Source organism: Zophobas morio, unplaced genomic scaffold (genome assembly GCF_036711695.1).
Source record: "Zophobas morio isolate AGI-343-1 ecotype UQ-CSIRO unplaced genomic scaffold, CSIRO_AGI_Zmor_V1 ptg000005l, whole genome shotgun sequence".
Classification (NCBI taxonomy): Eukaryota; Metazoa; Arthropoda; class Insecta; order Coleoptera; family Tenebrionidae; genus Zophobas; species Zophobas morio.
This window is the reverse complement of record NW_026972110.1, coordinates 6,387,897-6,406,210: the sequence shown is the minus strand read 5'-3', so window position 1 is coordinate 6,406,210 and position 18,314 is coordinate 6,387,897. Positions and strand designations below refer to the sequence as shown.

Genomic DNA, 18,314 nt, shown 5'->3' with positions numbered 1-18,314 from the left:
ACATTCTTTTGACATCTTTGACAAAACACGAAACATTATGAATCTGACGTCATATATTTATTACATCCATCCATGTTGCTACTATTCTGACGCTATTTATTTTATAATTTTGCATTATGCACATAATTACTAAATATTGGAAATTATATAAAAATCCATTTTGTTTGTAATTTATTACGATTTTCAAAGTTTACATGAAAATTATTTCTTAGAACATAACCTTAAAAATTAATACGCTCAAAATGGATTTTGATATGAACGATGTATCGGATCAAGACTTGGTAATTTGTATTTGTAGCAGCAGGACAGAATTTTACTGTATTTTATAGGTTACTCAATGGATAAACAATGCCGCTGTGGCTCATAACGCAACAGAAAAATTGGAATATCTCCACAAGTTGCAAGAAGTATTAATTCGCAAATCTCCGCAACTTCTGCAGAAGTTTTTACCGAGTATTTTAAATTTTACCACAGATAAAAATGGCGATGTCAAAAAAGCCTTGGTGGGTTTTATCGAAGAATTATGGTGAGTTGAAATGTGTCTTGAAATAAAAGTTATTTTGTAATTGTTTAGCAAAGTCCGTGAGTCATTATTGCCAAAAGTTATGCTGACACTCCATATGTTATTATGTGATGAATCCATTGCCGTACAAAAACGAGTGATCCAGGCTTTAATCACCATATATCGAAGAACCTTAGCATGGATGTGTAAAGCATCATATGTGACTGAAGAAATGGAAAATGCATGGCGACAGTTGTCGGCAATTAAGCTGGAAATTGCAAATATGATAGACAGTGACAATGATGGAATACGAACCAGTTCTGTGAAATTTTTAGAGTGTGTGGTGTTACTTCAAACATACCCTGATCAAGCCGAGAGCAACAAACCAAATGATTTTTCTTTAGATGATGTACCTTTAACTTTAAAAATTGCCAGAAGAAGAAAATTAGAAGAGGAAGCAAAGTAATCACATCATTTTTTTTATGTACTTATGTATAATGGAAATGTGTTCTAGTACTCTCTTTGAACTGCTTTTAAAGTTTCATGGATCACCACACATCAGTAGTGCAAATTTATTAACATGTTTGGGTGTTGTTACCAATATTGCAAAAAATCGCGCTGAATTTATGTCGAGAGTTGTATCAGCTATTGAGTCTCTTTACAATAACCTACCTCCAACGTTAACAACAACTCAAGTAAATTCAGTGAGAAAAAAATTGAAAACTGAATTGTCTGGGCTTATAAAACATCCTGCAGCATATGAATTTGTTGAAAAATTAACTCCAATGCTGACAGATTTAGGTAATGATAGTTACTAGTTTAAATATATGTTTTTAAATATGGTTACTTCAGGTTATTCTCAACAAGAAATATCAAAAATGGTACCAAAAGCCGAGGAGAGAAGAAAATATTGTAAACGTACACTTTCAATGGAGTCATTGCAGATTTATAACAAAAAACCTCGATTAGATCCACAGATTGATTTTGATAATGATACAAACGACAGTGAACCGCAGTCACTTCAAGAAATAAATGAGCAATTTGTGATGGAGAATTTTACATTAGAGAAAGCTGTGCAACTAATTTTTTCATCTATTAACAAATTGCCAACTACAATGCCCTTTGAATTTAGCAAAGAATACAGTAAATTTGTTGATTCAGGAAGAGTAGGACAAGTGGAGATATTAGCAAAAATTTTAGCGACACAAATGACTGAAGCAAGTGTATCTCCTCCTGGTAAATTTTTCATGAAAAAGAATGAAGAAGTTAAACCACCAGAGAAAGAAATAGAGGAGGATAAAGATGAAAAGGAAAAGGTGAGTTGTGTGGTAGGTAATAACTTAAAATGAATTAATATGTCAATTTTTATATACACTTACCGCCACGAAAAACGGGCCACCAGTATTTTTTTTCAAAGATCCGAAAATGTGCAAAACAAAGTACGATTTCGGCTGCAATACTTTGATGTTGTTATGCAACGTTTATTGTATTTTTTTATCCTAGAAAGAACTTAAAAATATATATTTTAATAGAAAATGATAAAAATTCAATAATCAAACAAAACTGAAAAAAAATTAAAGTTTCCAAAAAAAGCAAAACCAATGATCATTGACACACTCTTTAAGGACGTCAATAACGGGTATTTCCCCCACGAACCTATAAGACTGCTGCCATTCTTTAGGGGATTCCAATATAAATAAATAGTCTGTTTATTCTTGTTGGATATTCTCTCATTCCTTTAAACGTACATTCTGAAACTCATCTAAAGTATGGGGTGCAGATACACTCGATTAATATGCTGGTCAAGAAACAATATCAAAAATAAGCATAGTAAAAACGTCGAAGCACTGTACTTCGAAAAATGTTAGCTGGCCCGTTTTTCATGCCGGTGAGTGTCTGTAGAAGCATAAAAGTAATTGGATCCATTATTTTGTTTTGGTCAAAAATGTCATTATAGAATGTACAGACCTTCATAAAAATATGTGGAAAATTATTTTTATATCTCAGTTTCATGTTTCTCGTTTCCGTGTGTTTGTCTATCTTTTATTATCGTTACACAGATAATCACTACTAAACTACTGAACCGATTACACTAACAATTTCATTTATATTTGAACATTATTATGAAGCCGGGAAATTATAACCAAAGTTCGTGTAATCAGAACATTTAAAAAAATTATACATTATGTCAACTTATTATTAAGGGAATTCCCATGACATATGTTCAAGCTGACATGAAAATTGAAGCATTATACATACTTTATGGTTAATTAAATACCCTCTATCACATTCAGGAATAGGTGTAATACTTGCAGAGCTATCAGTTTGCTTGTACCATGCCTTATACAACATTTAGTTATATTCATTTTGAACAGAAAACTTTTCTTGATAAATTCACTTGAGATGTCTCCTTTCACAGATAATAAAAACCAATTTTCCAATATATGCCTTACAATGGAAAATGTTCCAGTTTGCAGTAACCAGAAACATCGAAGTACGTTGCTGAAAGTTTCACACAATTCATAATTTTTAGCAGTAAATCGATTTAATTAGATTCTTATTAAACAACAAAAAAAAAGCAAAAATTGCTCATATGTATGTATGCATATAATCTTCTAAGCGTCATAAAGATCACTTAAAACAATGAAAACTGAAACCATATTTATGCCTTGGTTTTAAGGACTCAGTCAACTTTATGAACTGAATTTCAGTATTTTCCAGTTTAGTTAGTTTTAGTATAAAATTTGTTTTCAGATGAACAGATAGAATTTGAATAATTTAGGAGATATTTGTACATACTGGACTTTTTTCAAAATTTCAAAAACTAGATTAATAACATGCTAAGAAGTATAGAGTTAAAAGTTTTGTAACAATTATTACATCGCGGTTTCTCTTCCTACTAGTTAACAAATGAAATAATATCTTATAATTCTCTGTAAGAATAAAACATATTTTTTTAGTATATAGAATATATATTTATTTAAACAGTACATACATATTTACCACGTGAATAGTTCTTAGAAGTTAGAACTATTATAAAAAGTATCTGCTTTATATTTTTTACATTATTGGTTTATATTTAAAAACACATTTGCGGGTTTATGTCAGTTATATTGTGTACTTCATCTTAATGTTACATGCCGGCTATGCGGAGGACATGAAATTATATTTCATAAATCGTAAAAAAATTCCTAAAGGTTAACACTGTCGCATATAATGATATTATTTCAATAAGAGCAGATTATCTAGTAAATGGCGTGAAATTAAAAAAAGTTGCATTGTTTATACACTTGACGATTGCCACGAGCATAGCAGTTTGATGCTACTTGTATTGAATGTTATGTAATATTCAATATCTCATTAAATCTAACTTTTATTGCTTGTCGATATTATTACTTGTGGACGGAGTATTGTCTGTGAAATAATCAAGGAAACAGTTTGTAGGTACATAATACCCTTTTGATATTAGCTATTTTCATGTTGGTAACGAGACTTCATTATAGTGATTAGAAAAATGTGAAGCAGATTTTTTTTAATGCTATGGAAATATTCTTTCCAGAAGTTTTTACGTGGATATTCTGCATAATTAAGGAAATTTCTTACGGAACTGCTAATATTTACACTTCAGAAATGTTTAATAACAAACTTAAGAAGTCAGAAAATTCAAAAATATAATAGAAAATAAAATACAGATGTGTTAAAAAAACTGGAAAATACCTATAAAGAGATAAAGGTTAACATCTGTTCTGATTGTATTATGAGGAAATCCCAAGATACGATATCGTCGTATTTCCGTTTAATATCGCTCAACACAGGAAATCTTTGCGTAAAATGAAATTTTGTGTACTAAGTTTCACCCACGATTTATGGCGTGATATAAAAAAATTGGTCTAAGGTTATTTAGATAGAATTTTTGTCAGCTCTGTCGATTTTTATTAGGCTTATAATCTCCGAAACTACCAGACCGATTGTCGTCAAATTTTATCTGTATGTTAGAAATATGAAACGACTACCAAAAATTTGTTTGATCATGTTTACCAATAATTTGGTGGCGTCTGCTCATCATGTACTTCTGCATAAACATGTGCCATAATTTTGTTTATTGTTATGATAATTTTTATTGTCTAATTCTTCCTCTTCTTTTGATTTTTAGATACATAAATACGAAAATACGAAGTCTGACGCGCTTGATCAGAATTTCTCGAGTTCAGTGCAGGTCACTGTTCAGGGAAATGGATAAATTTAAAAAAGTAACAATTTTTAAGGCCAGTCCCTACCTTTTTTTTCTTCTGGCATGTTCGGTATATTTTCAGAATGTAATATCTCTATTATCAACAGACTTATTGTTATGAAATTTTAAATATAACTTGTCCATAATTTTCTCTATAAGTACAGTTTTTAAAATATTTGTATCGTCATCATTCTTTTTAAAATGTTGGTGAAATTTTTTGTCGCGTATCTTTAAAAATCAATATCTGAGTTATTATGGAAATTTCCGAACGAAGTTGTCACCACTGTTTTTAGCTTATAAAATTCTACAACACATAAAAGAAACATTATAGGCTTTTTTTGTCAGAAATGAGATGCAGTAAAACAACTTGTGTCGAAAAAACGTAAGAGAAGCTTTGACGATTCGTATTCTACACTACAATAATAATACAACAACTTACACATGAAATACAGGACTTTTTCAGGACTTATGTAATGTGGGACAATACATTTGACGTATGGTCACTTTACACAAGCCAATTGCGTAGAGTTGTTGAAAGAACGTCAGCTTCGCAGATAGAAGGCCTGAGTTCGAATTCTATTCCCATTTTTTTATTGGTGAAATCAAAAATGGTTCATCCTATTTTCTCGAAAATTTGATGATACTGTACTGTTATTAGTATTACACTGCATCTAATCAAATTAATACATGTGTTTTTGCTAAAATGTTGATAACATCATCACAAAAAATTGTTGTGAAAAAACTCCCTTGAAATATATGCATAGCATGCTTATTTTTTCTGTCATTAGAATAATGCATTTGTATTCGTGCAAAATCGGATCCTCGGACCTTTTGATAGCTGTTGTCTTTGATGTTTCGATGTGCATTGTTGTTATTTAGAATTTACATGGTAACTCAAAACAATTCATGAAATGAGGCAATTTATTTTATTGATCAAATCAAGAACGGCTTATTCTATTTTCCCGAAATTAATTAGCCAGTCGCTCAGTAGACTCGATTACAATACTTCCTTAGCTACCATCGGGAAGTAAAACACGATCAAAGGCAGCCATGGATTTTTAAAGATTTGTCCATTCCCGGTAGTGGTAGTACGTTATTATTATTGTATGAGTAAATTATGATAGCAATTCTTCACGAAGACGACGTTTGCGAGTGAAACAAATTATCTGAGCGAGTAATGGGCATAATTGTGAATGTGACACTATACTTTTGCCACTCTTAAATAGAGAAAAAAATATAACATTTTTAAAATGGAAAACTGTAAACAAAGGACATCAAGTAAATAAGCAAGGCGATGGCAACACTACCTCTCGTCACCCCTGTAATTGGCTGAAGGTAGTGAAATACGATCTGGAAATATGGGTACTATTACTAATCGAAATAATTGTAATAATGATAATATTGTTACATAGTAGTAGAAAAAATGTCGTCTTCAACCGAAAGCATTTTAAGCTCAACTTTTCAAATCCATGACTGCCAACGGTCATATTTCTGCATCGAATTATATGAAATGATACTAAAAGAAAACAAGGGCAAATAAATTTGTGAACTTATCTTCTGCGCTGCTGAGCACAATAAGTCGTAAATATAAAATGCTTTGACTTTTGTTTTAGAAAAATATGTTAGGTGACTTGGCCAGAATTCACACGTTGTTTAGCAAATTTATTCGAAATGTTTTATAAAAATATTTAAAATTTTTTATTATTTTGTGTGCACTCGGAATATTATTTTTAGTCAAATTATTATCCTGAATTGAGGTAGTAAAAGTGTAAATTGTATTGTTTGTTTACAGCTTCAGAAGAAAGAGAGAGCAAAAGTTCCCAGAATAAAAACTTTAAAATTATCTGAAATAACGAAACCTCTCGAAAAAGATGCGAAAGAAAAACTGTTAATAAGTTCAATCACCAGATTGTTAAGTGCGGACAAAACAGCAGCAAAATGTTTGTATCAAAAATTAATCACCACGATAGCAGCTTGTTTTAGTCCAACCGTACGACAAACCGTACTAACTTTCCTGTTGGCTGATTTACGCACACATGTTGATCTTGCTTTAGCATGGCTTTTTGAGGAGTATAGCATTCTACAAGGCTTTTCACGTGTTCCCCCCCTACGTAAAGATACTAAGCTAGACAAGAGCTACAACACTCTTCTTTGCACATTCATAAATGTTTCCACTAACGATTCGGTGGTATTTTCTCGATTATTGCTTGAGGCACCATTAGTAACCGATGAAGCTCTCGAGAAACTTCATCAGTTGTGTAGAGAAGAAAAAAAATGTACTTGGGCTTTAACCCTACTCCGTGATTTAACGGTACGGAAACCGCCCAAGCAGTTAATGTTTCTTAACGCTTTACTCTCGTACACAACGTATGAATCAAACGCAATAAGAGATTGTGCAATTGCTCATGTTTTGGAATTGCACCAAAGGCCTGATTTGAAACTGGTCATAGAAGAATTTGCTAGGATGAACTTGGAGTTTTTGAAACTTCAAAGACCACCTGAAAGTTTATGTGGTTTTAGTCAGGGACGGCTGAAGAGTGAAACTTGGGGAGACGATTTCATAAAAGCTTGTTTATTGCCGTACATTTCATTACTCCCTGCTAATGAAAGTCTTATTCATGACTTGGCGAAAGTTTACGTCCAGACTGGGGCTAACATTAAACGGATAATTTTACGGTTGCTCGAAAGTCCGATTAGATCGATGGGTATGGATTCTCCGGAACTATTGAAATTGGTTGAAGAATGTCCAAAAGGCTCCGAAACGTTGGTCACTAGAGTTATTCACGTTTTGACAGATAAGGGACCACCAAGTACGCAGTTGGTTCAGAGAGTCAGAGATCTGTATCATACAAGAGTTTCTGATGTAAGATTTCTTATTCCTGTGCTCAATGGCTTGTCAAAGAAAGAAGTGAGTAAATGTTATTCGAAATCGATTTTTCTTATTAGCTAAGTGTTTTAGGTGATCGCAGCATTGCCAAAACTTATAAAATTAAATCCGGTTGTTGTGAGGGAAGTTTTTAACAGACTTTTGGGCTTACATGGTGATAGTCCTATAACACCGACAGAGTTGTTGGTAGCTCTACATCTAATTGATTCTACGAAAGCTGATTTGAAAACTATTATTAAAGCAACCTCCATGTGTCTTCAGGAAAAACAAGTAACTATGTTTAATATTTTGAGTTATTTGATTTACTACTGTGAATTTCAGGTTTTTACACAAGAAGTGCTGGCAGTAGTTTTACAACAATTGATGGATCAAACGCCTCTTCCTACTTTACTTATGAGAACTGTTATTCAGGCCTTGGGCAGCTATCCAAGGCTTTCAGGCTTCGTTATGAATATTTTGCAACGTTTGATCTTAAAACAGGTACGTTGGTTATAAGGAATTCGGTATACATAACATCAGTCCAGAAATTTGGACTTTTTTCGTTACTGTATTGAAACCAGATATTATAGTTTTGTCAACGCGTTTCAGCATCTACGTTGTATTTTTCTTAATTAATACCCTTTGTTTGTCGTTCGGAAAGCATTGTTTCTTCATCTTCGCCAAAAAATTTATGACGTCATCTACAATGTTCCCAAGTAAACCCTATTTAAAATGTGCAAAATTGTGTATTTCTGTATGTGTGATTTATTAATTTAGTGTCTTAGAGAATAGAACAGTGGACAGAATAAACTAAGTTTAAACTCTTTTTGGGTATTAAGTAGGGTATCTAAAAGTAACGTTTAGAAATCTCTACTCTGTTGGGATAACCTTAAACATTTTTAAATGTTGTTTTTGCGGTTGAAATACAAGATTTAATAAATATTGAAATATATATTTTAGGTCTGGAAACAAAAAGTGGTGTGGGAAGGGTTCATTAAGTGTTGTCAGAGAACAAAACCTCAAAGTTTTGCAGTATTAATGCAGCTACCACCACCGCAGTTGTCAGATGCTTTGGCTATTTGTCCAGAATTAAAAGAACCTTTGAAAGAACATTTGATGAACTTCACGGAAGGACAAAGAACACATATTCCATTGACAGTTCAAGAAATAATTATGGGATCGTACACACAACCCCCACCAGCCGTTCCTCCACCTGTTGGCAGTTTAACAGAAGAAACGGTATATAATTATTTTCTGTTTTGCTTGTGTTTTAAATTCTATATTTTTTAAGCAGACACTGACTGAGACAGGAGGACCGCAAGCGACCGAACCTCTGCCACCTGGGATGGACTAAACTAAGTTAAGTTAAATAATTATCTATTTTATGAATTCAGAAATAAGAATAAAGAGATGATTTTACATTGGTTACATTACTTTATTATGCTTTGAATGTTATTACAACTTTAGCTATTGACGAAACTTGCGAACCTGAATCCGTGTCGGATACGCTTTTTGTTTCTGATTCGGTCGAACTGCAAGTTTGTATAGATCTTGTGGATTCCGTGTGGCCGGAGAGTGTTCGTTTCTCAGGTAGCTTTATTTCGTATTCGATGGTGTAACGAGTTATTAGTGGAGCTACTTCTTGATAACGAATTGACATTTCAACGAGGCGGTGCATAGCGTTTAAGTTTGCATTATAAAGCTGCCGAATTTCTAAATCTCTCTATAAAAATAATGTTATTTCTTGTCAAAGCATATATGTTACCGTACGTCGTATTTTTCACGTTGTTTGCGGTGAAGTTTTTTCTCAACTTGCTTTAAACAATTTTCAGCTCTCTTTACTTTTTCTTCTTTCTGTGCCTTTTCTCTCTGAACTTTTAAATATTCTTCCTCCAAATCCACCTGCTTTTCACGGTCTTGGGTAATTCTTATTTCGAGGTCTTTTAGCATGGCTTTCACTTCTACAACAAAAAAAAATGTTATTCCATCGTATTTCATCTGAAATGAACAATCACATTAGATATTTATATGAAATGTATCGCCTACATTATGCAGTGGCAAACAATAGTATTTAAAAGTCGCTTCTGTTCGTTTTTATAGTAATAGTGGTCCTTCTTCTAGTTGTTTGTTACAAATTGAGTGTTATATGTTCGAATTAAATGAATAAAATTTTGTTAAAAAATATTAAATAGCAGGAGAGATAAAGTGATACCTTATTGGACGTTTCCTAGTTCTTGATTCATTCTCCAGAATTATGAGGGAAAGAAAAAATAAAATTTTAAGCTCACATAAATTAAAAATACCACAATCAAATTTTTCCATCCGTATCAGTCCGCCTGAGTGCTGTAGTTTCACTGCTTATTGAAATTTTTTCGAATGAATAGTTTGCGCAATTTTGTACGAAGAAAGGGTATATGGCAGTTGATATTACAAGAAAAAATTAAAGGCAGAAGAAACCAAAGTCGGAGAAGAATATCATGGTTAAAGAATCTTAGTCATCCACTGCACTATTCAGGCCGGACCAAAGTGATCGGCAACTTCCAAAGAGGATAGGTAACGAAAGAAGAAGAAGAAACAATATCTACAGAGGACTTTATAGGAGCTGCTTTAGTAAAAGAGAAATAAGTAAAAAAACAATTTTCTCACTTATATTCATGCACGGCTTTGAATCGTGGACGTTAATATCAAAACTAAGGAGTAAAATCAAAACTTGCGATATGAAAATAGTAAATAAAAAAGATAGAAGGAATGACAAGGAAAAAGAAAATAAAAAGCTGTGGAATTCGTTGGTTTAAGCATTTTAACAAAATGGAGAAGTCCGAGAACTACCTGGAATATGGAAATTATCAGAGCTCTGGCAAAAAAAGTGATGACATGGATTCAAGCAAAGAGTAGGATGTTAGATAGAAGAGTATGGAGAAATGCAATTGCCTCTAGACCTGCGGTAGAAGAGGTTACCGGATAAGTAAGTAAGTACTTTAAAATCGTTCTTAAAGCGTTACAACACCTAAATGTCCTGTGTTAGCCTTATTAGTATAAATTTGTAAATTTCTGGGTTGCTCATCAAAAAATCTGGATCTTCAAGCAAGTTTTTTGTTCTAAAACTACCACACAGTGTCAAACAATGTGCCACAAGGACATCCTAAACGTCGTGGTACGGTTGCCGCCGTTGAAAAGTACCACACTGGTTTTTGGCGCATTTTTTGAAAATTTAAAAATTCACACAGCCTAAATTAGGTTTTGATTTTAATTTATGGTGAACCTAGAACAAATGCTTCCTTGGCTACTCGTTTTCAGAATAGAAGAGCAGAAGCAGATACTATTTTCAAAAGACTGGAAACTTGTTTTGAGAGTAAATTGGCTACCTTTTAAAAAAATCCGAGAAGAAACAAATACAAGGGTGTTAAATGAAATAACAGTTTTGAAATTAGTAGACAATAATGTTTATCTGAAGTAAGTGCCAGAGCAGCAAGTATTAATTAGTCGATAAATCTATGGTCATTAGTCCGAGAGTTAAAACCCGTAGATCATCTTAAAAGATTATCCTTCTGCATTTTTTTTGTACAAATGTTTAACACTATTTTTACGATTTTATTGTTTTTTCAAAAATTTTCAATTAGTGGTGGATTTATCAAGCATAACCATAAGTATTATAGTGAAGAGAACAGCCACCGGATTAGAGAAAGACATTTTCAAATAGTTTACTCTACAAACGTTTGGTGTGGGACAATTTTTATTTAAATTTTATTCAAACTAATTTAAAACCATTACTACTCGAAAATGTTAATTTGGAAATACGACAAAATTTATGGTTTCAACAGAACGATGCTTCTCCGCATTATCATAAGAGGGCGCGGGATTACCTTGATGTGGCCTTCTCGAACAGGTGAATTGGGAGAGGGTCTACTAATCCTTGACTCCCAGAAATCCAGGTATTACACCTTTAGATTTTTTTTTATGGGGCACAGTTATAGAAATAGTTTACCAAACTTCAATTAGCAGCGTGGAACATTTAGAAAATAGAATAAAAAAAACATAGAATTAGAATGTATTTCCCAGATATTTTAATGCGGGTGATAATGTCATTTTGGGATAGAATTGGAGCATGTGAAAGAAATGGACAGCATTTTAAGAGCCATTAGATCATTACTCATCACATTAATTAAATACATTTTTGTTATAAACTTCAAAAGTGCTGTTTTTGTCAAGATTATGACAATGTCTGCTATTATTATACATTATTAACGTTTTTCATAAATAAAAATACGTCTATAAAACCTCTGAAAATATTTTCTGGGTTGCATTCCTAATTCTGTTACGACACCTATGGGCTTTCTCCTCATAGGTGACGGCAGCGCTCGAATAAAGAAAAGCCTAGAAGCGGAAGTCGCTATGAATACTCCAGAAAAACCTCGATCACGAAATATCTAGAAAGGAACGTATGGGTTTAAATAGACGCCACCTTCGAGAGTAAGTCAGTCTAGTCTAATCCAGGAGTCGATTAATGAGTTCAAATTAAGTTGAATTAGAATTATTCGTTGTTATATTTTCGCTCTGTGGTTAGTCGTATAAATTTGTATTACTAAAGAATAAATTGAGTTTCACCCACGCCCATTTTTGCCGATCAACGTAACAGTATTTTATAAATCAGAAGACTGTTATGTCTTCTGTATCAAGGGGTTACGACATAAAAAAAGATTAGAGAAGGTCTTGATTTTAAAACGGTAGGTGAATTGTAATGTCAAGCTGTTGGTGTGTTTTAGGTTCCAATTAAATCATGCGTTGACACCCAAATTTGTGTCAAGAAACTACATTTTAAACTCCAAAACACGTTGTCAACATGGTGTTTTCCTTGTCTATAGTGCAATAACATAACTAGAACAATTTGTACTATTTAGGTTAAAGTTAGTGTTACCTTCCACTTCTTGTCGTTTTTCTGCTAGTTTTTTTCTGTTTGCCCTTAATACGTCATTTACCATTAACAACTGATTTTCCAAAACTTTCATTTCTTGAATCTCTGTTCCTAAAATGTAACATTGAATTGTTAAATAATGGAGACAGATGCACAATTTTGCATTACATTAATGTGTGGAAACCGAGGAATAATGTCACACGGGCTCAGTGGAGTTCGAATCGTTGTCTTCCACTTTTCGAACGGGGGTTCTAACCGCTAGACGATCAGAACTGTGATTATCTCTCCTCACTTTCCACAAATGTTAAATGTGTTTTGGCGCATGTTGTTATGTTTGAGTTATCATATTTAAATATTTTAAATCAACAATTCATTAAACTAATTATTTAAAATTTTCTGAACAAAATTCGAGGCCATAAAAGATAGCAAAATTCAGTTTTCAAAATATAAAAGAACACGTTATAGTCGGTATTGTCAATCAATTCACGCGTGTTTATCGTTTTAAGTTCAAAAACAAATAGTATTGTCATTTTTCAAAAAAAAATCTGATCTAAAAAACTTATTTCAGCTCTCCTCGAACAAAAACTTGCATTTACATATTTGAAACAGTAGATCCTGGAGTTACTTACCCTCTTCTTCAACAGCGGAAAGACTTTGTTTAAAAGCTGCGTTTGTTAAATTTACCACTTTCAATGTGTTTTCCATTGCAAGAATTTCTTTTTCGGCTGTTTTAATTTTTATGTCAAGTTCATCACCTTCTTGCTGAAGTAAAAATTTTTCCTGAGCATTCTTAATTTTAAAATGCGTAATGGACAGAGTTTGTCCATCTTCATCTTTTCCCATGGTCATTAAAGTGATGTCGTACTTTTTCTGAAATTGTTCAAGTTTAATGCGGCGTTCGGCGATGTCACATTTTAATCTTCCTTTATCTTCACTTAGATTTCTTCGTTTTACAAGTAGAATGTCTTTATTTGTGCTTATTTCTATCAATCGTTCTTGCGTTGCCTATAAAAAATCGAAGATTTGAAATAATTATTTGTTAAGTTTGTTGTAAGTGTACCTGTTCTAGAGTGAGTTTAAACTTTTTCATCGAATATATACTTTTTTCTTCTTTTTTCATAGCTTTATTTAGTTGGTTAACACGGAGGCGTAGGATGTTTTCTTCAACTTGTTTTTCTTGTATACTGGCTTTTAATGTTTGTAGCTGCTTTTGCCCTCCTTCGTAACTCAAATTTTGATGTTGCATTTTATCTTTTAAAACAACTAATTGACTTTGATCAGCTACAATTGCTGAAGTTAATCTTCGCATGTCGTCTCTGATTTTATTAACTTGATCTTTTAACATGTTTTTAATCTGTAAAGCTATTTTAGACAATTGTCTATAAATATAGTTTAAATCAAACCTCTGCGCGTTCGCCCATCGTATTTTCTAACTCAAGAAGTTTTATCTCAAGTTCTTCAGTAAATTCATTGTGGATGACATTTTCTTTAATAAGAATTTTTCTTTGTACTTCATCTATTTTATAATCCTTAAACAGAGTTTAGTTAAACTGCAGTAAAAATGTTTGAGAATCTTACCAGTTCGTACGCATCTTCTTTTCTTTTACCCAAAGCTTTGCGTTGATCATCGTTATGTTTACGTAAATGGTTGATATTGTTAACTACTCCGTTAATATCCAGATCTCTCATTTTTCCAATACTAAACTGTTCCTGTAATTCTTGCTGAACTCTGAAAAATATGTTCTGTAACAGTTCACAATCGCTTTGCAACGCATTTTGTTGTTTCTGTTCATAATCAATCAGTTTTTCCAACTGTCTAGTACGTTCGTCAGCTGACATCGCCGATTTCTTAATAGCTTCATTTTTTTCCCTCAAAGCGTTGGCACGAATTTTAATATTTTCTATTTTATCTTGTGTGTTTGCGATTTTTTCGTGTATAGTTTTCTTGTTCTTGCGCTCTTTTTCGAGTTGGTGTGCAATGTGTACCATTTGACGCCTCACTGTGTCAGCCTACGAAACAAGAGTGATTGTCATTTAGTCATTTACTGTGTCCAGTTTACCTGACTATGTAGGAGTAGTGTGTATTGGCTTAATTCATGAAGTTCTCGTCGTAATTTTGAATTTAAATAATTGAGTTGTTGCTTTTCGTGTTCTAGATCGTTGTTATTTTTAAGTTCGTTCTCGTGAAACTGCTTATGTTCCTGCAATTTTTCTTGTTCCTTCTCGATAATTTCTTGAGTTTCTAGGATTTGTGTTTGTGTATGATCTATATCATTGTCGCGTTGTTGAAGAATTTTTACTGAATCCTTCCACTGTTGAATCAGGGCATTTCGTTCCTCTACTTGCTGTTTCATTATTTTTCCTACAGAAAAACAACAATCAATGATGTCAGCAGAAAAATATAGAGGAATTCATGTAAAACCATTTTTTTAGTTCCCAAGTATAAACTAGAGAGTAGAAGTATTGTAATAGGTTTCCCGTTTCTGTCTGTCTGTCTGTCTGTTGGAGATTGTATTAGACGAGTGATCTCCGAAATTACTAAAAAGATTACTGTGGAATTCTAGGTAAACTTAAAAAAATGATCTTGCAGATAGCAAAATGCTAATAAAATTTCGTCTATTTTATCCACCAAAAATTTGACGGAGATAATTTTATTATGTAAATCTTGTTTGAAATTTATATTGTATCATACTTATCTGTGCCGTAACAATGTAATCATATTTTTAACCGTACTTACATATGCAAAAAAATGGTGTAATGTTATTTAAACAGAACTTATGTTGCCCCTGAAGTACAGTCGCACAAATAGAGGTGCGAATTTTATTTATTCTATGATAATCTCTATAAGTTAAAATAGGGATATGTATGGAGTCTAAATCTAAATTGCAGGCAAAGAAGCATGTTATGCTTGTCATGTGATGGCGTCACACAGGACACGTAATTATATCAGTCTGAATAGGTGCAGTGTAGTAATACTAATAATAACTGCACTGTATTCTCAAATTTTCTAAAATATGTAGTAAACCATACTTGATCAAATTTATAAAAAAAGGCGCATAAATCAATCGAACCAGCGACTTTCGCATTAATAATACATTTTTCGACTAAACTGTACACCTCATCAGACGATGTGTTCGCTTATACTGCTATAAAATGTTGTTATGCAATTTGGACTTTTTCATAAAAATGTGGACGTGTAGAGTATAAAATTAAGGCTGATTCATAAACCACAAGTAAAGCAGTATGTTATTTTATAAAATTGAGGTACCATTTACTATGGAAAACTGCATTTCGTGAATGTTTTCATTGTCTTTATCTTTTTCCATGACTTAATTTTAAATTGTTGAATACATTTAGTTACACTTATGATCTTTTTTTTTTGATGAATTTTGCGTACTCATCGCGGTACGGGAAGTCGAATTTTCCGCACGCGCGGTTTTGCCTTCCCGTTGCCATGGTAACTCTAAAGAAGCCTGGAAGCGTAACGTTGTAATATGTTTAGAGTGCTTCATTATTTATAAGTAATTCACAATTAATCTTGAATCACTTGAACAGTATCTAATAAATTTTATTGGCATTTCAAAGTTAACCATGAAGATTAGACCCACAAAACCATAAATCACAAATTCAATGCAACCCTGGATGTTTCTAGGCCACTTTAAAATGGCGGCACGCTCCTTTTATTGGCGGCATTATCCCCGTGCATTGTCCCACAATCCCTCAAAGTAAAATTTTACTAGGTACTGATGTAGTGTTAGAACTGTACTTCCCCCTGCTGTCTTCGGTCGTGCCGCAAACAAACGTTCATGCGGGAAGTAGGCTTTCCCAAACTAGTTATGTAAATTACTGTTTAATAACGTGTGTAAAATTGATGTTATAGATAGATAAATAAAATTTATCTTAACTGTATTTAACAGTTTTGATAGGCAGTGGACATTAATATAAAGACAAATATATTTAGAATATAATTTGAATAACGATGCTTTTAAAAACAATTCAGTTTAATAAAATGTCGATAAAGACGTTTTAATTTTTGTTATGATCAGTGTATTTAATAATGGTAAAACATTATTCATTAATTTAAATGTGTATAATTAGCATGAAAGTCAATAGTTTTTGTAATAAACTACAATTTCCACACAGAATTACGATATATGTATTAAATATATTTAGCATTACCTTAAATTATACACTGTGCGCCAAACGTTAGGAATATTTTAATAAATTTAATTTAAGTCTACTCAATTATTTCAAAAAAAAAAAAAAAAAAAAATATGTCTCATCCAAATTCCTAACTTTTGACGCGCAGTTTAATTTAATAAATTTATATTATAAACTAGAGGCCATCTATGTGCATAAATTGCAGAAATGTTTGTATTTTCTTTATTGTAAGATGACTGAGATGTTCCTTCAAAATCGAAAATTATAAAATTACTGAATATAAATCCGTTAACTGAAAGGGTATTAGCTATTTTTATTTTTTATTTATAGGAAACGATTTACCATATTCGGATTTTTTTTGGACGTGGGTATTAGTCTTTTCCTGGATTTGTAAAAATACGTTACACCATAAGAGTTGCATTTTAATGTGTATATTAAAAATTACTTACCTTGTGCCGCTACAACTACCACTGAAGAGTAAGTAATTAACTTTCACGATTTTAAAATGAAATAAATTTAACGCGTAAGTACAACAGTACAAAAATACTAAGTACGTGATGTGGTTATGCGTATTGAAACTGTATGAGGTTTATAACCAAATTTTCACAAAATTATAGGTTCGGGAAGATTTGTAACATTTTTACCAAAATTTGATTTAAAGGTTTTTTCACCATATTACACCCCATTATTATCGTTATTGTTTATGTTATCCATCATCCAAAATGTTTATGTTTCGTGATTTAATTTTAATTTATTTTTTATTACACCACCTGTTCGTTCCTAATTTGCATAAAAATTAACATGATTAACAATTTTTATTTTCCCATTTGAAAAATATTAAAAGCAACATTTACATTATATATTGGTTTTTGTTGTACCGACCTGTGCGTTCCAGCATTCTTTCATAGTTGGTAAGATCACAAACCATTTTCTGGATAGTTTGTTTTCTGCTGGCAAATTCAAGTTCTAAGTTCTGTCGTTTCGCTTCCAGCTCATTATATTTTCGATAATCTTGCTTAGAGAACTTCTTAATTAACTCATTATCATCATCCCTTTTTTGTAAAGATTCTTCCCAAGCCTTCAGAGCTTCCGTATCCCATTCGGTTTCCGATTTTAACGTATTCAGTTTTTTAGCACATCTTTCCAATTGGGCCCGTTTTGCTTTCTGCCTTTCTTTTATTTCAGCAGTTTTCTTCTCGCATTCCCTTATGTCATGATCGTACTTGTTTTTTTGCGCTTCATGTGTTTTTAACCTGTGCTCGTCGGCTTGAAGTTGCTGAGCATGGACCGTGATGAGGTTCTAAAATTTTTCTATAATTTTTAAAGAATATGTGGCGATTTTCGGTTACCTGAGTTTGCTCAGACTCCGTTGATATGTATTTTATGTGGTGTTCAATATTTTCGAGTTTCACTGTTGAGGTTTCAAACTGAGTTTTCGCCTTAAGTTTTTGTAAAGTAAGTCTAGCGACTTCTTCTTCGAGTTGCTGATTCTCGGCATTCGCAACCGGTATTTGGAATCCATCTTCCCAACCTAATTTTTTGAGAATTTCTTCTAAATATGTTGACATTATTAAAAAATTCACTTTCGTCAGACGAACATTCTTGTCATGAAGTAAGTTTGTTTAGGTGCGGTTTAAACGGT

At 32.5% G+C, this 18,314-nt stretch overlaps 2 protein-coding genes across 3 annotated transcripts; one reads left to right on the top strand and one right to left on the bottom strand.

Annotated features, from left to right (window-relative positions):
• Nucleotides 1–62: 62 nt before the first annotated feature.
• LOC135122502 (symplekin) lies at nt 63–9,023 on the top strand. Of its 2 annotated transcripts, none has more exons than XM_064046725.1 (10): nt 63–281; nt 330–526; nt 575–964; nt 1,017–1,303; nt 1,355–1,818; nt 6,526–7,641; nt 7,693–7,890; nt 7,942–8,100; nt 8,560–8,838; nt 8,891–9,023. In XM_064046725.1, exons 1-10 carry the CDS (start codon nt 243–245, stop codon nt 8,951–8,953), a joined length of 3,192 nt encoding a protein of 1,063 aa, XP_063902795.1. In that variant the 5' UTR covers nt 63–242; the 3' UTR covers nt 8,954–9,023. The 2 variants fall into 2 exon arrangements, with proteins under 2 accessions (XP_063902795.1, XP_063902796.1); XM_064046726.1 differs by having other exon boundaries at nt 64–281; nt 8,894–9,023.
• Nucleotides 9,014–18,305, bottom strand: LOC135122503 (coiled-coil domain-containing protein 39). Its single transcript, XM_064046727.1, has 10 exons — nt 18,022–18,305; nt 17,555–17,972; nt 14,572–14,873; nt 14,090–14,521; nt 13,915–14,040; nt 13,572–13,865; nt 13,141–13,516; nt 12,515–12,622; nt 9,370–9,560; nt 9,014–9,322 (listed from the first exon to the last, which is right to left on the bottom strand). The coding sequence occupies exons 1-10, from the start codon at nt 18,238–18,240 to the stop codon at nt 9,038–9,040; spliced, it is 2,751 nt and encodes a 916-aa protein (XP_063902797.1). The 5' UTR covers nt 18,241–18,305; the 3' UTR covers nt 9,014–9,037.
• Between the last annotated feature and the right edge of the window lie 9 nt (nt 18,306–18,314).